Raw genomic sequence first — 24,674 nt, 5'->3', positions numbered from 1 at the left:
ATGTCTCTGTACATCGCTGCATTCATCTTTCCCTCCATCCTGACTAGTCTCCCAGTTCCTGCCGCTGAAAAACATCCCCACAGCATGATGCTGCCACCACGCTTCACTGTAGAGATGGTATTGGCCAGGTGATGAGCGGTGCCTGGTTTCCTCCAAACATGACGCTTGGCATTCAGGCCAAAGAGTTCAATCTTTGTTTCATCAGACCAGAGAATTTAGTTTCTCCTGGTCTGACAGTCCTTCAGGTGCCTTTTGGTAAACTCCAGGTGGGCTGTCATGAGCCTTTTACTGAGGAGTGGCTTCGTCTGGCCACTCTACCATACAGGCCTGCTTGGTGGAGTGCTGCAGAGATGGTTGTCCTTCTGGAAGGTTCTCCTCTCTTCACAGAGCAACGTTGGAGCTCTGTCAGAGTGACCATCGGGTTCTTGGTCACCTCCCTGACTAAGGCCCTTCTCCCCCGATGGCTCAGTTTGGCCGGGCGGCCGACTCTAGGAAGAGTCCTGGTGGTTCAAACTTCTTCCATTTACAGATGATGGAGGCCACTGTGCTCATTGGGACCTTCAATGCTGCAGAAATGTTTCTGTACCCTTCCCCAGATCTGTGCCTCCATACAATCCTGTCTGAGGTCTACAGACAATTCTTTGGACTTCATGGCTTGGTTTGTGCTCTGACATGTCAACTGAGGGATCTTATATAGACGGTGTGCGCCTTTCCAAATCATGTCCAATCAACTGAATTTACCACAGGTGGACTCCAATCAAGTTGCAGAAACATCTCAAGGATGATCAGTGGAAACAGGATGCACCTGAGCTAAATTTTGAGTGTAATGACAAAGGCTGTGAATACTTATGTACATGTGATTTTTTTTCGTTTTTGATTTGGAAATCAAAATCATTATCCATGGAGGTCTGGATTCAGAATCATACTCAAAATAAAAGTGTAAAAATCAGATCACAGGCTGATCCAACTTCTGTGGAAATTCCTGAAGACAAGTCCAAATGAGTCTCAGTAGTGTGTGTGTCCTCCACGTGCCTGTATCACTCCCTACAACGCCTGGGCATTTTCCTGATGAGACCACGGATGTTCTCCTGAAGGATCTCCTCCCAGACCTGGATCAAAGCATCGGTCCACTCCCGGACAGTCTGCGGTGGACGTGGCGTCGGCGGACGGAACGAGACGCGATGTCCCAGATGTGCTGGATTGGATTCAGGTCTGGGGGACGGGCAGGCTGGTCCGTAGCATCGATGCCTTCATCGTGCAGGAACTGCTGACACACTCCAGCCACATGAGGCCGAGCATTGTCCTGCATCAGAAGAACCCAGGACCCTCTGCACTAGCAGATGGTCTTCAACGGGTCTGAGGATCTCATCCCGGGACCTAATGGCAGTCAGGGTACCTCTGGCTAGCCCACGGAGGGCTGCGCTGCCCTCCGAATAAACGCCTCCCCAGACCGTCGCTGACCCGCCGCCGACCCGGTCCCGCTGGAGGATGTTGCAGGCAGCAGAACGTTCTCCACGGCGTCTCCAGACTCCGTCACGTCTGTCACATGTGCTCAGTGGGAACCTGCTCTCATCCGTGAAGACCGCAGGACGCCGACGGAGAAGCTGCCGATCTCGGTGTTCTCCGGCAAAGTCCGATCGCCCCGCACGGTGTTGGGCTGTGAGCACAGACCCCACTTGTGGACGTCGGGTCCTCGTACCGCCCTCATGGAGTCTGTTTCTGACAGTTTGAGCAGAAACATGCACATTAGTGGTCATTTTGTAGGGCTCTGGCAGCGCTCCTCCTGTTCCTCCTTGCACAAAGGAGCAGATAGCGGTCCCGCTGCCGGGTTGTTGTCCTCCTACGGCCCCCTCCACATCTCCTGGTGGACCGGCCCGTCTCCCGGTATGTCCTCCGTCCTCTTGACACTGTGCTGACAGACACAGCAAACCTTCTTGCCACAGCGTGCATTGATGTGCCATCCTGGATGAGCTGCACTACCTGAACAACTTCTGTGGGTTGGAGACACCTCATGCTCCCTCTAGTGGTGAGGACACTGGCAAAATGCAAAAGGGACCAACAATCATCCAGAAAGGACGAGGACAGAGAAACGGTCTGTGGTCACCACCTGCAGAACCGTTCCTTTATAGGGTTGTCTTGATAATTGCCTCATTTCCACCTGTTTGTTCCATTTGTACAACAGCAGGTGAAACTGATCCACAATCAGTGTTGATCCAAACTGGACAGCTTGATTTCACAGAAGTGGGATTGATTGGAGTTACATTGAGTTGTTTAAGTGTTCACTTTATTTTTTGAAACATTGTACATTTTAACCATGAGGGTACAAAACCCAGAACAACAAGAATCAAGAAAATACAATTTCTTCCAGAAAGCCAAACTACAAAGTTCTATCAGTAAGTTCCATGTTAAGATACTAAAGTTCTACTGTTCAAGGTAAAGTCTGAAGAGGTGTGTTTTTAGTTTGTAGTGGAAGATGTTCAGAGTTTCTGCTGTCCTGATGTTGGTGGGGAGCTCATTCTACCATTTAGGAGCCAGGACAGCAAACAGTCATGATTTTGTAGAGTGTTTAACTCAGTGAGGAGCAACAAGCTGATTGGTAGAAGCAGAGTGGAGGGAGGGGCTGGGATGTAAGGTTGGAACGGAGCAGAAAGGAACTTGTTGTTGCAGTGATGTTGGCAGTAAGAGAGAGTTGACTGTCGAGTGTCTCCGAGGTTCTTATCAGTCAGGGTCGGGATAACAGAGTTGTTGAAAGTAGTAGTCAGGTCGAGGGTGGGAGAGTCTTTCCCTGGAAGGAAGAGCAGTTCGGTCTTGTGGAGGTTGATTTCCAGGTGGTGTGAGGACATCCACTGAGAGATGTCAGAGGTCAGAGATCATGTAGAGCTGGTCACTTCCTGTTGCTGTTCCTCTGGTCGTTTTTCTGTTTTCACCTTTTTTCTTTAAAGAAACTCTGAATGTGTTTTAAAAACTATTTTTATTGTCTGACGTGGTTCAAAGATATTCATTTAAAAAGTAGGTCACATGACATCTGCAGCTCCTCAGAGCTGAAACACAGATACGTCAAACACAGATTACAGGTGGGAAGAGGACCGTCCCCCGTGATGAGGAATATTCCATCAACATCACCATCATCATCATCATCGCCATCATCATCACCATCATTATCATCGTCATCAGCATCACCATCACCACCATCATCATCATCATCATCACCATCATCACCATCATCATCATCATGTCTCTGACTGACTTCCTGTTTCTAACAGAATGCTGTAGTTTCTCAGTGAACACTGTTGTTTCTTCAGCTTCTCTCCAACATGTTATACGCCAGCAGAAGATCACAGCAGTTACACTTTAAGTCATTGTGGAAGAAGATGTGTGTCTTTATGACCTTCTAACATGACTCCACCCCCTCTGTGGCTCCTCCCAGTCCCTCCATCCCTCCTGCAGCCTCCTCTCTCCCTGCCAGTCCAGATGTCGGTGGTCCCTCCTCCCTGGCGGTTCCTGCCTCTGTCCCAGGCCGATCTGGGTCCTCTGTTCTCCAACTCCAGCCCCTTCACCTCCTCCCAGAACGTCTTCATGCTGCCCCCCCTCGGCTGGGCTCCGCCCCCGGGCCTCCAGGCTTCGTTTGGTCCGTACTCTGTGACTCAGGTAGGAGGAGCAGAGATCACCTCTGACAGAGTTTCCTACTGGTGTCAGTCTTTGATCTGTACGTCTGTCTCCATCCACAGCTCATATCAGAGCCAGTCCTCCCGGTGTCCTCCCCGTCCTCACGCCTGTCCCCCACCCTTTCTGCCTCCCTCTTCTCACACTATGTGGAGAGGGAGAGGGATGGGGGGGGGCAGGAGAGGTTCAGGGTGAGGGCGCTTTTCCACAGACGAGGGGACCTCAGGACCAGGACCTGCATCAGCCTGCACGCTTTCAGGGAGACGGAGGAGCAGAGGGCGTCCTGCGTCATCCAGGTGAGGACGGTTCTTCTTCCTGTCCGTCTCTGTCATCATCATGTGAGGACGGTTCTTCCTGTCTGTCCCTCTGTCTTCATCAGTCCGTCCCTCTCTTGTTTCCCAGCCTCCTCTTGGACTGTGTGTGGTAACCATGACGCTACCCACTGATTGGTTCATGGATCAGCACGCCAGCCAATCACATCAGGAACTGGACAGATGGTACGGTAATATACACGCCCGTCACCGGGTGAACGGGCGGGAGCGCCGACGAGGCCGTCATCACCATGGTAACAGTCAGCAAGCAGTTTCTCCTTCACTAAGGTAAAGTCAAAAAGTTTGTTCTTTAATTTGTAGTTTGAGTACCCTTCATAGGCAATACGTGATAAATACTCTGACGTGTGACCTTCCTTAGTTACCTGCTCTGACATGTGACCTTCCATAGTTACCTGCTATTACATGTGACCTTCCTTAGTTACCTGCTCTGACATGTGACCTTCCGTAGTTACCTGCTCTGACATGTGACCTTCCTTAGTTACCAGCTCTGACATGTGACCTTCCTTAGTTACCAGCTCTGACATGTGACCTTCCTTAGTTACCTGCTCTGACATGTGACCTTCCTTAATTACCTGCTCTGACATGTGACCTTCCTTAGTTACCTGCTCTGACATGTGACCTTCCGTAGTTACCTGCTCTGACATGTGACCTTCCTCAATTACCTGCTCTGATATGTGACCTTCCTTAGTTACCAGCTCTGACATGTGACCTTCCTTAATTACCTGCTCTGACATTTGACCTTCCTTAGTTACCAGCTCTGACATGTGACCTTCCTTAGTTACCAGCTCTGACATTTGACCTTCCTTAGTTACCAGCTCTGACATGTGACCTTCCGTAGTTACCAGCTCTGACATGTGACCTTCCTTAGTTACCTGCTCTGACATGTGACCTTCCTTAATTACCTGCTCTGACATGTGACCTTCCTCAGTTACCAGCTCTGACATGTGACCTTCCTTAGTTACCTGCTCTGACATGTGACCTTCCTTAGTTACCTGCTCTGACATGTGACCTTCCTCAGTTACCAGCTCTGACATGTGACCTTCCTTAATTACCTGCTCTGACATGTGACCTTCCTTAGTTACCTGCTCTGACATGTGACCTTCCGTAGTTACCTGCTCTGACATGTGACCTTCCTCAATTACCTGCTCTGATATGTGACCTTCCTTAGTTACCAGCTCTGACATGTGACCTTCCTTAATTACCTGCTCTGACATTTGACCTTCCTTAGTTACCAGCTCTGACATGTGACCTTCCTTAGTTACCAGCTCTGACATTTGACCTTCCTTAGTTACCAGCTCTGACATGTGACCTTCCGTAGTTACCTGCTCTGACATGTGACCTTCCTTAATTACCTGCTCTGACATGTGACCTTCCTCAGTTACCAGCTCTGACATGTGACCTTCCTTAGTTACCTGCTCTGACATGTGACCTTCCGTAGTTACCTGCTCTGACATGTGACCTTCCTCAGTTACCAGCTCTGACATGTGACCTTCCTTAGTTACCTGCTCTGACATGTGACCTTCCTTAGTTACCTGCTCTGACATGTGACCTTCCTCAGTTACCAGCTCTGACATGTGACCTTCCTTAGTTACCTGCTCTGACATGTGACCTTCCTTAATTACCTGCTCTGACATGTGACCTTCCATAGTTACCTGCTATTACATGTGACCTTCCTTAGTTACCTGCTCTGACATGTGACCTTCCGTAGTTACCTGCTCTGACATGTGACCTTCCTTAGTTACCAGCTCTGACATGTGACCTTCCTTAGTTACCAGCTCTGACATGTGACCTTCCTTAGTTACCTGCTCTGACATGTGACCTTCCTTAATTACCTGCTCTGACATGTGACCTTCCTTAGTTACCTGCTCTGACATGTGACCTTCCGTAGTTACCTGCTCTGACATGTGACCTTCCTCAATTACCTGCTCTGATATGTGACCTTCCTTAGTTACCAGCTCTGACATGTGACCTTCCTTAATTACCTGCTCTGACATTTGACCTTCCTTAGTTACCAGCTCTGACATGTGACCTTCCGTAGTTACCTGCTCTGACATGTGACCTTCCTTAGTTACCAGCTCTGACATGTGACCTTCCTTAGTTACCTGCTCTGACATGTGACCTTCCTTAGTTACCAGCTCTGACATGTGACCTTCCTTAGTTACCTGCTCTGACATGTGACCTTCCTCAGTTACCAGCTCTGACATGTGACCTTCCTTAGTTACCAGCTCTGACATGTGACCTTCCTTAGTTACCAGCTCTGACATGTGACCTTCCTTAGTTACCAGCTCTGACATGTGACCTTCCTTAGTTACCTGCTCTGACATGTGACCTTCCTTAGTTACCAGCTCTGACATGTGACCTTCCTTAGTTACCTGCTCTGACATGTGACCTTCCTTAGTTACCAGCTCTGACATGTGACCTTCCTTAATTACCTGCTCTGACATTTGACCTTCCTTAGTTACCAGCTCTGACATGTGACCTTCCGTAGTTACCAGCTCTGACATGTGACCTTCCTTAGTTACCAGCTCTGACATGTGACCTTCCGTAGTTACCTGCTCTGACATGTGACCTTCCTTAATTACCTACTCTGACATGTGACCTTCCTTAGTTACCTGCTCTGATATGTGACCTTCCTTAGTTACCAGCTCTGACATGTGACCTTCCGTAGTTACCTGCTCTGACATGTGACCTTCCTTAATTACCTGCTCTGACATGTGACCTTCCTTAGTTACCTGCTCTGACATGTGACCTTCCGTAGTTACCTGCTCTGACATGTGACCTTCCTCAATTACCTGCTCTGATATGTGACCTTCCTTAGTTACCTGCTCTGACATGTGACCTTCCTCAGTTACCAGCTCTGACATGTGACCTTCTTAGTTACCTGCTCTGACATGTGACCTTCCTTAGTTACCTGCTCTGACATGTGACCTTCCTTAGTTACCAGCTCTGACATGTGACCTTCCGTAGTTACCAGCTCTGACATGTGACCTTCCTTAGTTACCAGCTCTGACATGTGACCTTCCGTAGTTACCTGCTCTGACATGTGACCTTCCTTAATTACCTACTCTGACATGTGACCTTCCTTAGTTACCTGCTCTGATATGTGACCTTCCTTAGTTACCAGCTCTGACATGTGACCTTCCTTAGTTACCAGCTCTGACATGTGACCTTCCTTAATTACCTGCTCTGACATTTGACCTTCCTTAGTTACCAGCTCTGACATGTGACCTTCCGTAGTTACCTGCTCTGACATGTGACCTTCCTTAATTACCTGCTCTGACATGTGACCTTCCTTAATTACCTACTCTGACATGTGACCTTCCTTAGTTACCTGCTGTGACATGTGACCTTCCTTAGTTACCAGCTCTGACATGTGACCTTCCTTAATTACCTGCTCTGACATTTGACCTTCCTTAGTTACCAGCTCTGACATGTGACCTTCCGTAGTTACCTGCTCTGACATGTGACCTTCCTTAATTACCTGCTCTGACATGTGACCTTCCTTAGTTACCTGCTCTGACATGTGACCTTCCTTAGTTACCTGCTCTGACATGTGACCGTCCGTAGTTACCTGCTCTGACATGTGACCTTCCTTAGTTACCTGCTCTGACATGTGACCTTCCTTATTTACCTGCTCTGACATGTGACCTTCCGTAGTTACCTGCTCTGACATGTGACCTTCCTCAATTACCTGCTCTGATATGTGACCTTCCTTAGTTACCTGCTCTGATATGTGACCTTCCTTAGTTACCAGCTCTGACATGTGACCTTCCTTAATTACCTGCTCTGACATTTGACCTTCCTTAGTTACCAGCTCTGACATGTGACCTTCCGTAGTTACCAGCTCTGACATGTGACCTTCCTTAGTTACCAGCTCTGACATGTGACCTTCCGTAGTTACCTGCTCTGACATGTGACCTTCCTTAATTACCTACTCTGACATGTGACCTTCCTTAGTTACCTGCTCTGATATGTGACCTTCCTTAGTTACCAGCTCTGACATGTGACCTTCCTTAGTTACCAGCTCTGACATGTGACCTTCCTTAGTTACCTGCTCTGACATGTGACCTTCCTTAATTACCTGCTCTGACATGTGACCTTCCTTAGTTACCTGCTCTGACATGTGACCTTCCGTAGTTACCTGCTCTGACATGTGACCTTCCTCAATTACCTGCTCTGACATGTGACCTTCCTTAATTACCTGCTCTGACATTTGACCTTCCTTAGTTACCAGCTCTGACATGTGACCTTCCGTAGTTACCTGCTCTGACATGTGACCTTCCTTAATTACCTGCTCTGACATGTGACCTTCCTTAGTTACCTGCTCTGACATGTGACCTTCCTTAATTACCTGCTCTGACATTTGACCTTCCTTAGTTACCAGCTCTGACATGTGACCTTCCGTAGTTACCAGCTCTGACATGTGACCTTCCTTAGTTACCAGCTCTGACATGTGACCTTCCGTAGTTACCTGCTCTGACATGTGACCTTCCTTAATTACCTACTCTGACATGTGACCTTCCTTAGTTACCTGCTCTGATATGTGACCTTCCTTAGTTACCAGCTCTGACATGTGACCTTCCGTAGTTACCTGCTCTGACATGTGACCTTCCTTAATTACCTGCTCTGACATGTGACCTTCCTTAGTTACCTGCTCTGACATGTGACCTTCCGTAGTTACCTGCTCTGACATGTGACCTTCCTCAATTACCTGCTCTGATATGTGACCTTCCTTAGTTACCTGCTCTGACATGTGACCTTCCTCAGTTACCAGCTCTGACATGTGACCTTCTTAGTTACCTGCTCTGACATGTGACCTTCCTTAGTTACCTGCTCTGACATGTGACCTTCCTTAGTTACCAGCTCTGACATGTGACCTTCCGTAGTTACCAGCTCTGACATGTGACCTTCCTTAGTTACCAGCTCTGACATGTGACCTTCCGTAGTTACCTGCTCTGACATGTGACCTTCCTTAATTACCTACTCTGACATGTGACCTTCCTTAGTTACCTGCTCTGATATGTGACCTTCCTTAGTTACCAGCTCTGACATGTGACCTTCCTTAGTTACCAGCTCTGACATGTGACCTTCCTTAATTACCTGCTCTGACATTTGACCTTCCTTAGTTACCAGCTCTGACATGTGACCTTCCGTAGTTACCTGCTCTGACATGTGACCTTCCTTAATTACCTGCTCTGACATGTGACCTTCCTTAATTACCTACTCTGACATGTGACCTTCCTTAGTTACCTGCTGTGACATGTGACCTTCCTTAGTTACCAGCTCTGACATGTGACCTTCCTTAATTACCTGCTCTGACATTTGACCTTCCTTAGTTACCAGCTCTGACATGTGACCTTCCGTAGTTACCTGCTCTGACATGTGACCTTCCTTAATTACCTGCTCTGACATGTGACCTTCCTTAGTTACCTGCTCTGACATGTGACCTTCCTTAGTTACCTGCTCTGACATGTGACCGTCCGTAGTTACCTGCTCTGACATGTGACCTTCCTTAGTTACCTGCTCTGACATGTGACCTTCCTTAATTACCTGCTCTGACATGTGACCTTCCGTAGTTACCTGCTCTGACATGTGACCTTCCTCAATTACCTGCTCTGATATGTGACCTTCCTTAGTTACCTGCTCTGATATGTGACCTTCCTTAGTTACCAGCTCTGACATGTGACCTTCCTTAGTTACCAGCTCTGACATGTGACCTTCCTTAATTACCTGCTCTGACATTTGACCTTCCTTAGTTACCAGCTCTGACATGTGACCTTCTGTAGTTACCAGCTCTGACATGTGACCTTCCTTAGTTACCAGCTCTGACATGTGACCTTCCGTAGTTACCTGCTCTGACATGTGACCTTCCTTAATTACCTACTCTGACATGTGACCTTCCTTAGTTACCTGCTCTGATATGTGACCTTCCTTAGTTACCAGCTCTGACATGTGACCTTCCTTAGTTACCAGCTCTGACATGTGACCTTCCTTAGTTACCTGCTCTGACATGTGACCTTCCTTAATTACCTGCTCTGACATGTGACCTTCCTTAGTTACCTGCTCTGACATGTGACCTTCCGTAGTTACCTGCTCTGACATGTGACCTTCCTCAATTACCTGCTCTGACATGTGACCTTCCTTAATTACCTGCTCTGACATTTGACCTTCCTTAGTTACCAGCTCTGACATGTGACCTTCCGTAGTTACCTGCTCTGACATGTGACCTTCCTTAATTACCTGCTCTGACATGTGACCTTCCTTAGTTACCTGCTCTGACATGTGACCTTCCGTAGTTACCTGCTCTGACATGTGACCTTCCTCAATTACCTGCTCTGATATGTGACCTTCCTTAGTTACCTGCTCTGACATGTGACCTTCCTTAGTTACCTGCTCTGACACGTGACCTTCCTCAGTTACCAGCTCTGACATGTGACCTTCCTTAGTTACCTGCTCTGACATGTGACCTTCCTTAGTTACCTGCTCTAACATGTGACCTTCCTTAGTTACCAGCTCTGACATGTGACCTTCCTTAATTACCTGCTCTGACATTTGACCTTCCTTAGTTACCAGCTCTGACATGTGACCTTCCGTAGTTACCAGCTCTGACATGTGACCTTCCTTAGTTACCAGCTCTGACATGTGACCTTCCGTAGTTACCTGCTCTGACATGTGACCTTCCTTAATTACCTACTCTGACATGTGACCTTCCTCAGTTACCAGCTCTGACATGTGACCTTCCTTAGTTACCAGCTCTGACATGTGACCTTCCTTAATTACCTGCTCTGACATGTGACCTTCCTTAGTTACCAGCTCTGACATGTGACCTTCCTTAATTACCTGCTCTGACATGTGACCTTCCTTAGTTACCTGCTCTGACATGTGACCTTCCGTAGTTACCTGCTCTGACATGTGACCTTCCTTAGTTACCTGCTCTGACATGTGACCTTCCTTAGTTACCTGCTCTGACATGTGACCTTCCTTAGTTACCTGCTCTGACATGTGACCTTCCTTAGTTACCTGCTCTGACATGTGACCTTCCGTAGTTACCTGCTCTGACATGTGACCTTCCTCAATTACCTGCTCTGACATGTGACCTTCCGTAGTTACCTGCTCTGACATGTGACCTTCCTTAGTTACCTGCTCTGACATGTGACCTTCCTTAGTTACCTGCTCTGACATGTGACCTTCCTCAGTTACCAGCTCTGACATGTGACCTTCCTCAGTTACCAGCTCTGACATGTGACCTTCCTTAGTTACCTGCTCTGATATGTGACCTTCCTTAGTTACCAGCTCTGACATGTGACCTTCCTTAGTTACCAGCTCTGACATGTGACCTTCCTTAGTTACCAGCTCTGACATGTGACCTTCCTTAATTACCTGCTCTGACATTTGACCTTCCTTAGTTACCAGCTCTGACATGTGACCTTCCGTAGTTACCTGCTCTGACATGTGACCTTCCGTAATTACCTACTCTGACATGTGACCTTCCTTAGTTACCTGCTCTGATATGTGACCTTCCTTAGTTACCAGCTCTGACATGTGACCTTCCTTAGTTACCAGCTCTGACATGTGACCTTCCTTAATTACCTGCTCTGACATTTGACCTTCCTTAGTTACCAGCTCTGACATGTGACCTTCCGTAGTTACCTGCTCTGACATGTGACCTTCCTCAATTACCTGCTCTGATATGTGACCTTCCTTAGTTACCTGCTCTGACATGTGACCTTCCTTAGTTACCAGCTCTGACATGTGACCTTCCTTAGTTACCTGCTCTGACATGTGACCTTCCTTAGTTACCTGCTCTGACATGTGACCTTCCTTAATTACCTGCTCTGACATGTGACCTTCCTTAATTACCTGCTCTGACATGTGACCTTCCTTAGTTACCAGCTCTGACATGTGACCTTCCTTAGTTACCTGCTCTGACATGTGACCTTCCTCAGTTACCAGCTTTGACATGTGACCTTCCTTAGTTACCAGCTCTGACATGTGACCTTCCTTAGTTACCAGCTCTGACATGTGACCTTCCGTAGTTACCTGCTCTGACATGTGACCTTCCTTAGTTACCAGCTCTGACATGTGACCTTCCTTAGTTACCAGCTCTGACATGTGACCTTCCTTAATTACCTGCTCTGACATTTGACCTTCCTTAGTTACCAGTTCTGACATGTGACCTTCCGTAGTTACCTGCTCTGACATGTGACCTTCCTTAATTACCTGCTCTGACATGTGACCTTCCTTAATTACCTACTCTGACATGTGACCTTCCTTAGTTACCTGCTGTGATATGTGACCTTACTTAGTTACCAGCTCTGACATGTGACCTTCCTCAATTACCTGCTCTGATATGTGACCTTCCTTAGTTACCTGCTCTGACATGTGACCTTCCTTAGTTACCTGCTCTGACACGTGACCTTCCTCAGTTACCAGCTCTGACATGTGACCTTCCTTAGTTACCTGCTCTGACATGTGACCTTCCTTAGTTACCTGCTCTAACATGTGACCTTCCTTAGTTACCAGCTCTGACATGTGACCTTCCTTAATTACCTGCTCTGACATTTGACCTTCCTTAGTTACCAGCTCTGACATGTGACCTTCCGTAGTTACCAGCTCTGACATGTGACCTTCCTTAGTTACCAGCTCTGACATGTGACCTTCCGTAGTTACCTGCTCTGACATGTGACCTTCCTTAATTACCTACTCTGACATGTGACCTTCCTCAGTTACCAGCTCTGACATGTGACCTTCCTTAGTTACCAGCTCTGACATGTGACCTTCCTTAATTACCTGCTCTGACATGTGACCTTCCTTAGTTACCAGCTCTGACATGTGACCTTCCTTAATTACCTGCTCTGACATGTGACCTTCCTTAGTTACCTGCTCTGACATGTGACCTTCCGTAGTTACCTGCTCTGACATGTGACCTTCCTTAGTTACCTGCTCTGACATGTGACCTTCCTTAGTTACCTGCTCTGACATGTGACCTTCCTTAGTTACCTGCTCTGACATGTGACCTTCCTTAGTTACCTGCTCTGACATGTGACCTTCCGTAGTTACCTGCTCTGACATGTGACCTTCCTCAATTACCTGCTCTGACATGTGACCTTCCGTAGTTACCTGCTCTGACATGTGACCTTCCTTAGTTACCTGCTCTGACATGTGACCTTCCTTAGTTACCTGCTCTGACATGTGACCTTCCTCAGTTACCAGCTCTGACATGTGACCTTCCTCAGTTACCAGCTCTGACATGTGACCTTCCTTAGTTACCTGCTCTGATATGTGACCTTCCTTAGTTACCAGCTCTGACATGTGACCTTCCTTAGTTACCAGCTCTGACATGTGACCTTCCTTAGTTACCAGCTCTGACATGTGACCTTCCTTAATTACCTGCTCTGACATTTGACCTTCCTTAGTTACCAGCTCTGACATGTGACCTTCCGTAGTTACCTGCTCTGACATGTGACCTTCCGTAATTACCTACTCTGACATGTGACCTTCCTTAGTTACCTGCTCTGATATGTGACCTTCCTTAGTTACCAGCTCTGACATGTGACCTTCCTTAGTTACCAGCTCTGACATGTGACCTTCCTTAATTACCTGCTCTGACATTTGACCTTCCTTAGTTACCAGCTCTGACATGTGACCTTCCGTAGTTACCTGCTCTGACATGTGACCTTCCTCAATTACCTGCTCTGATATGTGACCTTCCTTAGTTACCTGCTCTGACATGTGACCTTCCTTAGTTACCAGCTCTGACATGTGACCTTCCTTAGTTACCTGCTCTGACATGTGACCTTCCTTAGTTACCTGCTCTGACATGTGACCTTCCTTAATTACCTGCTCTGACATGTGACCTTCCTTAATTACCTGCTCTGACATGTGACCTTCCTTAGTTACCAGCTCTGACATGTGACCTTCCTTAGTTACCTGCTCTGACATGTGACCTTCCTCAGTTACCAGCTTTGACATGTGACCTTCCTTAGTTACCAGCTCTGACATGTGACCTTCCTTAGTTACCAGCTCTGACATGTGACCTTCCGTAGTTACCTGCTCTGACATGTGACCTTCCTTAGTTACCAGCTCTGACATGTGACCTTCCTTAGTTACCAGCTCTGACATGTGACCTTCCTTAATTACCTGCTCTGACATTTGACCTTCCTTAGTTACCAGTTCTGACATGTGACCTTCCGTAGTTACCTGCTCTGACATGTGACCTTCCTTAATTACCTGCTCTGACATGTGACCTTCCTTAATTACCTACTCTGACATGTGACCTTCCTTAGTTACCTGCTGTGATATGTGACCTTACTTAGTTACCAGCTCTGACATGTGACCTTCCTTAGTTACCAGCTCTGACATGTGACCTTCCTTAATTACCTGCTCTGACATTTGACCTTCCTTAGTTACCAGCTCTGACATGTGACCTTCCGTAGTTACCTGCTCTGACATGTGACCTTCCTTAATTACCTGCTCTGACATGTGACCTTCCTTAGTTACCTGCTCTGACATGTGACCTTCCGTAGTTACCTGCTCTGACATGTGACCTTCCTTAGTTACCTGCTCTGACATGTGACCTTCCTTAATTACCTGCTCTGACATGTGACCTTCCGTAGTTACCTGCTCTGACATGTGACCTTCCTCAATTACCTGCTCTGATATGTGACCTTCCTTAGTTACCTGCTCTGATATGTGACCTTCCTTAGTTACCAGCTCTGACATGTGACCTTCCTTAGTTACCAGCTCTGACATGTGACCTTCCTTAATTACCTGCTCTGACATTTGACCTTCCTTAGTTACCAGCTCTGACATGTGACCTTCCGTAGTTACCAGCTCTGACATGTGACCTTCCTTAGTTACCAGCTCTGACATGTGACCTTCCGTAGTTACCTGCTCTGACATGTGACCTTCCTTAATTACCTACTCTGACATGTGACCTTCCTTAGTTACCTGCTCTAATATGTGATCTTCCTTAGTTACCAGCTCTGACATGTGACCTTCCTTAGTTACCAGCTCTGACATGTGACCTTCCTTAGTTACCAGCTCTGACATGTGACCTTCCTTAGTTACCTGCTCTGACATGTGACCTTCCTTAATTACCTGCTCTGACATGTGACCTTCCTTAGTTACCTGCTCTGACATGTGACCTTCCGTAGTTACCTGCTCTGACATGTGACCTTCCTCAATTACCTGCTCTGACATGTGACCTTCCTTAATTACCTGCTCTGACATTTGACCTTCCTTAGTTACCAGCTCTGACATGTGACCTTCCGTAGTTACCTGCTCTGACATGTGACCTTCCTTAATTACCTGCTCTGACATGTGACCTTCCTTAGTTACCTGCTCTGACATGTGACCTTCCGTAGTTACCAGCTCTGACATGTGACCTTCCTTAGTTACCAGCTCTGACATGTGACCTTCCTTAATTACCTGCTCTGACATTTGACCTTCCTTAGTTACCAGCTCTGACATGTGACCTTCCGTAGTTACCAGCTCTGACATGTGACCTTCCGTAGTTACCTGCTCTGACATGTGACCTTCCTCAATTACCTGCTCTGACATGTGACCTTCCTTAATTACCTGCTCTGACATTTGACCTTCCTTAGTTACCAGCTCTGACATGTGACCTTCCGTAGTTACCTGCTCTGACATGTGACCTTCCTTAATTACCTGCTCTGACATGTGACCTTCCTTAGTTACCTGCTCTGACATGTGACCTTCCGTAGTTACCTGCTCTGACATGTGACCTTCCTCAATTACCTGCTCTGACATGTGACCTTCCTTAATTACCTGCTCTGACATTTGACCTTCCTTAGTTACCAGCTCTGACATGTGACCTTCCGTAGTTACCTGCTCTGACATGTGACCTTCCTTAATTACCTGCTCTGACATGTGACCTTCCTTAGTTACCTGCTCTGACATGTGACCTTCCTTAGTTACCTGCTCTGACATGTGACCTTCCTCAGTTACCAGCTCTGACATGTGACCTTCCTTAGTTACCTGCTCTGACATGTGACCTTCCTTAGTTACCTGCTCTAACATGTGACCTTCCTTAGTTACCAGCTCTGACATGTGACCTTCCTTAATTACCTGCTCTGACATGTGACCTTCCTTAGTTACCAGCTCTGACATGTGACCTTCCGTAGTTACCTGCTCTGACATGTGACCTTCCTTAGTTACCTGCTCTGACATGTGACCTTCCTTAGTTACCTGCTCTGACATGTGACCTTCCGTAGTTACCTACTCTGACATGTGACCTTCCTTAGTTACCTGCTCTGACATGTGACCTTCCTTAGTTACCAGCTCTGACATGTGACCTTCCTTAGTTACCAGCTCTGACATGTGACCTTCCGTAGTTACCTGCTCTGACATGTGACCTTCCTTAATTACCTACTCTGACATGTGACCTTCCTTAGTTACCTGCTCTGATATGTGACCTTCCTTAGTTACCAGCTCTGACATGTGACCTTCCTTAGTTACCAGCTCTGACATGTGACCTTCCTTAATTACCTGCTCTGAAATTTGACCTTCCTTAGTTACCAGCTCTGACATGTGACCTTCCGTAGTTACCTGCTCTGACATGTGACCTTCCTTAATTACCTGCTCTGACATGTGACCTTCCTTAATTACCTACTCTGACATGTGACCTTCCTTAGTTACCTGCTGTGATATGTGACCTTACTTAGTTACCAGCTCTGACATGTGACCTTCCTTAGTTACCAGCTCTGACATGTGACCTTCCTTAATTACCTGCTCTGACATTTGACCTTCCTTAGTTACCAGCTCTGACATGTGACCTTCCGTAGTTACCTGCTCTGACATGTGACCTTCCTTAATTACCTGCTCTGACATGTGACCTTCCTTAGTTACCTGCTCTGACATGTGACCTTCCTTAGTTACCTGCTCTGACATGTGACCTTCCGTAGTTACCTGCTCTGACATGTGACCTTCCTTAGTTACCTGCTCTGACATGTGACCTTCCTTAGTTACCAGCTCTGACATGTGACCTTCCTTAATTACCTGCTCTGACATGTGACCTTCCGTAGTTACCTGCTCTGACATGTGACCTTCCTCAATTACCTGCTCTGATATGTGACCTTCCTTAGTTACCTGCTCTGATATGTGACCTTCCTTAGTTACCAGCTCTGACATGTGACCTTCCTTAGTTACCAGCTCTGACATGTGACCTTCCTTAATTACCTACTCTGACATTTGACCTTCCTTAGTTACCAGCTCTGACATGTGACCTTCCGTAGTTACCAGCTCTGACATGTGACCTTCCTTAGTTACCAGCTCTGACATGTGACCTTCCGTAGTTACCTGCTCTGACATGTGACCTTCCTTAATTACCTACTCTGACATGTGACCTTCCTTAGTTACCTGCTCTGATATGTGACCTTCCTTAGTTACCAGCTCTGACATGTGACCTTCCTTAGTTACCTGCTCTGACATGTGACCTTCCTTAGTTACCTGCTCTGACATGTGACCTTCCTCAGTTACCAGCTCTGACATGTGACCTTCCTTAGTTACCTGCTCTGACATGTGACCTTCCTTAGTTACCTGCTCTAACATGTGACCTTCCTTAGTTACCAGCTCTGACATGTGACCTTCCTTAATTACCTGCTCTGACATTTGACCTTCCTTAGTTACCAGCTCTGACATGTGACATTCCGTAGTTACCAGCTCTGACATGTGACCTTCCTTAGTTACCAGCTCTGACATGTGACCTTCCGTAGTTACCTGCTCTGACATGTGACCTTCCTTAATTACCTACTCTGACATGTGACCTTCCTTAGTTACCTGCTCTGATATGTGACCTTCCTTAGTTACCAGCTCTGACATGTGACCTTCCTTAGTTACCAGCTCTGACATGTGACCTTCCTTAATTACCTGCTCTGACATTTGACCTTCCTTAGTTACCAGCTCTGACATGTGACCTTCCGTAGTTACCTGCTCTGACATGTGACCTTCCTTAATTACCTGCTCTGACATGTGACCTTCCTTAGTTACCTGCTCTGACATGTGACCTTCCGTAGTTACCTGCTCTGACATGTGACCTTCCTTAGTTACCTGCTCTGACATGTGACCTTCCTTAGTTACCTGCTCTGACATGTGACCTTCCGTAGTTACCTACTCTGACATGTGACCTTCCTTAGTTACCTGCTCTGACATGTGACCTTCCTTAGTTACCTGCTCTGACATGTGACCTTCCGTAGTTACCTACTCTGACATGTGACCTTCCTTAGTTACCTGCTCTGACATGTGACCTTCCTTAGTTACCAGCTCTGACATGTGACCTTCCTTAATTACCTGCTCTGACATGTGACCTTCCTCAGTTACCTGCTCTGATATGTGACCTTCCTTAGTTACCAGCTCTGACATGTGACCTTCCTTAGTTACCAGCTCTGACATGTGACCTTCCTTAATTACCTGCTCTGACATTTGACCTTCCTTAGTTACCAGCTCTGACATGTGACCTTCCGTAGTTACCTGCTCTGACATGTGACCTTCCTCAATTACCTGCTCTGATATGTGACCTTCCTTAGTTACCTGCTCTGACATGTGACCTTCCGTAGTTACCTGCTCTGACATGTGACCTTCCTCAATTACCTGCTCTGATATGTGACCTTCCTTAGTTACCAGCTCTAACATGTGACCTTCCTTAGTTACCTGCTCTGACATGTGACCTTCCTTAGTTACCTGCTCTGATATGTGACCTTCCTTAGTTACCTGCTCTGACATGTGACCTTCCTCAATTACCTGCTCTGATATGTGACCTTCCTTAGTTACCAGCTCTAACATGTGACCTTCCTTAGTTACCTGCTCTGACATGTGACCTTCCTTAATTACCTGCTCTGACATGTGACCTTCCTTAGTTACCTGCTCTGACATGTGACCTTCCGTAGTTACCTGCTCTGACATGTGACCTTCCTCAATTACCTGCTCTGATATGTGACCTTCCTTAGTTACCTGCTCTGATATGTGACCTTCCTTAGTTACATGCTCTGACATGTGACCTTCCTTAGTTACCTGCTCTGACATGTGACCTTCCTCAGTTACCAGCTCTGACATGTGACCTTCCTTAATTACCTGCTCTGACATGTGACCTTCCTTCATTACCTGCTCTGACATGTGACCTTCCTCAGTTACCTGCTCTGACATGTGACCTTCCTTAGTTACCTGCTCTGACATGTGACCTTCCTTAATTACCTGCTCTGACATGTGACCTTCTGTAGTTACCTGTCATGCTGTAGTTTTACTGTTTTACAGCTCTAACAGCTGTCGTCAATGTGTCTTCTTTTTTTGATGAGTGGACACAAATTCAGTTTAAGAAGAGTTATCGTCTTGATCCAATCAGTCATCCATCTGTCGATGTGCAGTTTTGTTAAATGGAAGAGCTCTAGCTCTGCCCTGACAGATGAAACAGTTTCCTGTGATGATGGTTTCCTGTGTGACCGATGACTTCATGCCTCCTTCAGGTACCATCCAGGTGTTGATGACGTCCAGATGGAAGCTCAACGGGCCCTCAGACATCAACGCACTTCCACAAAAGACCAAATACAACTTTACTACTCTTCATTGGACTCCCAGCTGACATCAGGGTACGTTACCGTGGTGATGCAGAGACTCTTTGTCTTCTACTTACACCTGCTGATACAGAATTCACCTGGAGACGGATCGGCGATCTGGGAGGAGATGGAGGCTCACTTTGAGTTGGGGTGAAGAAGAACCAAACTACTGAAGTAGGTCGGCGCTCTGCAGGTTTGGTAGTTTGGTGCATCTGGTGAAGTAGGAGGAGTCGATGGTTAGAAGGTGTGTCACAGCCGACCCTGACCAATCAGATCCTCTCCTTCAAACCTCTGAGCTGCAGCGTGTTGTCAGTTTGTAATGAGTGAAGAAGCAGTGGACTGACATCATCCAGATTTTAACCAGCAGGAACCCGACTGGTCTGGAGGTTCAGGCTCTGATCTCTGGAGCTGTGGTGCTACAGTCACCATGACGACGGTAAACCAGCTGGTTGTTAATGTTTCTGATGACTGAATAATTGTTCACCAGCACTCTGCCCACTAAAGTCTTTAACATTCCTATGACCTGCTGGAATCGTACCTTCACCTCTGACGGGACTTCAGACCAAACAGGAGACGAACATTCACTTCTTGTTTGAACTCCCGTGATGCATCTCATTCAGGTCACATGGTCACCTGGGGAAGACACAGCCTCCGATCGTCTCATGTCCATGTCTTGTTGTACTTGCAGATGTGAGGAGGATCGAGCGTCTCTGTCCCAGAGACAACTCTTCTTCCTCCGAGCGGTCGCCCTGAGGGAGGTAGGAGCCGCACAGCAGAGACAGACCGAAGAACAACAAGCCTGCTTCAACGGGCAGGAAGGGGAGGAGCTTAATGTGGACTTCCATGTTGTGATTCGCTATCAGCGGGGCCCTGTCCTGATTGGACAGCCAGTCTGTGTATCTGTGAATCTGAGAGCCAACTTCAGTGCTGAGTTTGTTATCATCAGGTAGCGATGAAGTCACCTGTCCAACCCTCTTCTGAAGGTGTTGACCTTTAACCCTGAGTGACCTCTGTGTGTTGACCTTTAACTCTGAGTGACCTCTGTGTGTCCTCAGGCTGAAGGTGAAGAAGGGCTTGATGTCCATGGTGGCCCAGAGAACTCTGACCTCTGACCTGTGGGCAGTGACCCTGGAGAGAAGCCAAGGCTCCAACCACGACGTGGTGTCCATCCGGTGCCACAAACACAGCACGCTGACATCTCACGAGTACGTCTGACTCTGCCTCCGTGCACCATCACCGTGGAAACACAGACAGAAGCAAACAGTTCACAGCAGCCGTCAGGTTTCACTTTATTTAACCTTTCAGAGACGTTTCGAACAGATCAGGTCTGACATCCAACCGTGTCGGTACGAGGGTCGATCAGTTAATGGAGCTGTTAGTTAGCAGACTGTCTGTATAGCAGAACTGAAAAATAAAATGATTCACCGGTAATTTGCTCACTTGGAGTCTCAGGCAGGTTAAGGAGCAGTCGGTGGAGGTTATAGCGTTAGCTTGATGCTAGCCAGGAGACTGAAGGAATGAGACTATAAGGAGGAATTAAACGAAACGTTTTTCTCTGTCCAGCGTGTCTCTGGCAGGGAGATTAACTGCTGTTCTAATAGGTTGGTATTTTACATTAAAGTCTGGCGAGCGTCACTTGTTTTCCCCCAAAAAGGGGCGGGGATGTGCTGAAAGCCAAAGTTCCAGGATGTGCCGGTCTGATCTGATCAGAAACCTGACGATACTACGTCCCGCCCACCGATAGCTGTAACCTGACTGCACCACAGGCCTGTCAATCAAACAGACACGCCCCCAGAAACAGGTCTTCTTGAATCTTCTTTTCTAATGAATGAGGGATTATTTTCAGATGGACCTCCAGAAAACTAATAAGAAGGAGTGACTTTAGCTAACAACACCGAGATAACTGATGGACACATTTTATTCACTTTGGATTTGATGAGAGAAGTTGAATGGGAGTCTATGGAGCCGGAGGCTTTTTGGAGCCGACCTCTAGTGGCACTCGCTGGTATTGCAGCTGAAGACACTTCTGGATCAGAACCATTTTATAGACTTGAAGCTACGAACACTTTTATAAGATCTATGTCACGGACCAGCACTCACAAAAACATGTAAATCAGGAGCTGATGATGATAAAGTGAAAAAATTTGGAACACATTCGATGAGTCACGGTGGTGCTCGCTGTTCACGCTTGGTCGACCCTCCTTACCGTCAGAAAATAAAATGGTGGTTGTTAAAACGTGACTGCGGGCTTCTAATGGCTCTCTGGTGCCCCCAGTAGAATTAGTTTGTCGTGCACCCCCTCCCCCCCAAAAAAAACACTAATATACAGAACTGAAAGTAGGACTAGCAAAAACACACACTACAGCGCCACCTGCTGCTCTACATAACTAAACTCAGTGACAGGTAGTTTCTGCAGAGTTCACGTACTGCACACCTCACACTGTTCAGAGCATAGTGACCATCCTGCTCACTACACAACCTCACACATCACGTCAGCTCGCTGTCGCAGGGGTTCTCCACCCCAACACAAAACACGCATCATCAGTCCAACAGCAGCAGTGACTGTTGAACACGCTTCAATAGTACAGCAGGAGCAGTGTGATAGTAGAACACGCTTCATTACTACAAAAGGAGCAGAGTGATTGTAGAAAACGCTTCATTTTGTCCAACAGAGCAGTGTTATTGTAGAACAGGCTTCATTAGTCCAACAGGAGCAGAGTGATTGCAGAACATGCTTCATTACTGCAAAAGGAGCAGAGTGATTGTAGAACACGCTTCATTAGTCCAACAGGAACAGAGTGATTGTAGTACACGCTCCATTGGTCCAACAGGAGCAGAGTGATTGTAAAACACGCTTCAGTAGTACAGCAGGAGCAGTGTGATTGCAGAACATGCTTCATTACTGCAAAAGGAGCAGAGTGATTGTAGAACACGCTTCATTAGTCCAACAGGAACAGAGTGATTGTAGTACACGCTCCATTGGTCCAACAGGAGCAGAGTGATTGTAAAACACGCTTCAGTAGTACAGCAGGAGCAGTGTGATAGTAGAACACGCTTCATTACTACAACAGGAGCAGTGATCGTAGAACACGCTTCATTGGTCCAACAGGAGCAGAGTGATTGTAGTACACGCTTCATTGGTCCAACAGGAGCAGAGTGATTGTAAAACACGCTTCAGTAGTACAGCAGGAGCAGTGTGATAGTAAAACACGGTTCATTATTACAAAAGGAGCAGAGTGATTGTAGAAAACGCTTCATTTTGTCCAACAGAGCAGTGTTATTGTAGAACACGCTTCATTAGTCCAACAGGAGCAGAGTGATTGTAGAACACGCTTCAGTAGTACAGCAGGAGCAGTGTGATTGTAGAACACGCTTCATTACTGCAAAAGGAGCAGAGCGATTGTAGAACACGCTTCGTTGGTCCAACAGGAGCAGAGTGATTGTAGTACACGCTTCATTGGTCCAACAGGAGCAGATTGATTGTAGAACACGCTTCATTAGTCCAACAGGAGCAGAGTGATTGTAGTACACGCTTCATTGGTCCAACAGGAGCAGAGTGATTGTAAAAGACGCTTCAGTAGCACAGCAGGAGCAGTGTGATAGTAGAACACGCTTCATTACTACAACAGTAGCAGTGATTGTAGAACACGCTTCATTGGTCCAACAGGAGCAGAGTGATTGTAGTACACGCTTCATTGGTCCAACAGGAGCAGATTGATTGTAGAACACGCTTCACTAGTCCAAAAGGAGCAGAGTGATTGTAAAACACGCTTCAGTAGTACAGCAGGAGCAGTGTGATGGTAGAACACGCTTCATTACTACAAAAGGAGCAGAGTGATTGTAGAACACGCTTCATTTGTCCAACAGGAGCAGAGTGATTGTTGAACACGCTTCATTTTGTCCAACAGAGCAGTGTTATTGTAGAACACGCTTCATTAGTCCAACAGGAGCAGAGTGATTGTAGAACACGCTTCAGTAGTAAAGCAGGAGCAGTGTGATTGTAGAACATGCTTCATTGGTCCAACAGGAGCAGAGTGATTGTAGAACACGCTTCATTTTGTCCGACAGAGCAGTGTTATTGTAGAACACGCTTCATTAGTCCAACAGGAGCAGAGTGATTGTAGAACACGCTTCAGTAGTACAGCAGGAGCAGTGTGATTGTAGAACATGCTTCATTACTGCAAAAGGAGCAGAGTGACTGTAGAACACGCTTCATTAGTCCAACAGGAACAGAGTGATTGTAGTACACGCTTCATTGGTTCAACAGGAGCAGAGTGATTGTAAAACACGCTTCAGTAGCACAGCAGGAGCAGTGTGATAGTAGAACACGCTTCATTACTACAACAGGAGCAGCGATTTTAGAACACGCTTCATTGGTCCAACAGGAGCAGAGTGATCGTAGTACACGCTTCATTGGTCCAACAGGAGCAGAGTGATTGTAAAACACGCTTCAGTAGTACAGCAGGAGCAGTGTGATTGTAGAACACGCTTCAGTAGTACAGCAGGAGCAGTGTGATAGTAGAACACGCTTCATTACTACAACAAGAGCAGTGATTGTAGAACACGCTACGTTACCACAACAGGAGCAGGTTGATTGTGGAACACGCTTCATTAGAACAACAGGAGCAGTGTGATTGTAGAACACGCTTCATTAGTCCAACAGGAGCATAGTGATTGTGGAACACGCTTCATTGGTCCAACAGGAGCAGAGTGATTGTAGAACACGCTTCATTAGTCCAACAGGAGCAGAGTGATTGTAGAACACGCTTCACTAGAAAAAAACGGAGCAATGTGATTGTAGAACACGCTTCATTAGTCCAACAGGAGCAGGTTGATTGTAGATCACGCTTCATTGGTCCAACAGGACCAGAGTGATTGTAAAACACGCTTCATTAGTCCAAAAGCAGCAGAGTGATTGTAGAACACGCTTCATTAGTTCAACAGGAGCAGTGTGATTGTAGAAAACGCTTCATTTTGTCCAACAGAACAGTTTTATTGTAGAACACGCTTCATTAGTCCAACAGGAGCAGTGTGATTGTAGAACACGCTTCATTCCTGCAAAAGGAGCAGAGTGATTGTAGAACACGCTTCATTGGTCCAACAGGAGCAG

General features: G+C 46.9%; 1 protein-coding gene across 1 annotated transcript in view; it reads left to right on the top strand.

Moving 5' to 3' along the window:
- Positions 1-1,340: 1,340 nt before the first annotated feature.
- The window catches only part of tmem132a (transmembrane protein 132A), a 66,111-nt gene continuing 42,777 nt past the window's right edge, over positions 1,341-24,674 (top strand). The window contains 8 exon segments of the mRNA XM_069174907.1: positions 1,341-1,392; positions 3,075-3,269; positions 3,428-3,648; positions 3,729-3,959; positions 4,066-4,228; positions 20,135-20,510; positions 20,620-20,769; positions 24,151-24,153. Of these exon segments, the coding sequence (XP_069031008.1) occupies positions 1,341-1,392; positions 3,075-3,269; positions 3,428-3,648; positions 3,729-3,959; positions 4,066-4,228; positions 20,135-20,510; positions 20,620-20,769; positions 24,151-24,153 (1,391 nt within the window).

This window comes from Embiotoca jacksoni, unplaced genomic scaffold, assembly GCF_022577435.1.
Source record: "Embiotoca jacksoni isolate LCO1_2020_lvr unplaced genomic scaffold, fEmbJac1.0.p SCAF_103, whole genome shotgun sequence".
NCBI lineage: Eukaryota > Metazoa > Chordata > Actinopteri > Embiotocidae > Embiotoca > Embiotoca jacksoni.
Note: the sequence above shows the minus strand (reverse complement) of the source record. Positions and strands in the feature narration are given on the sequence as shown.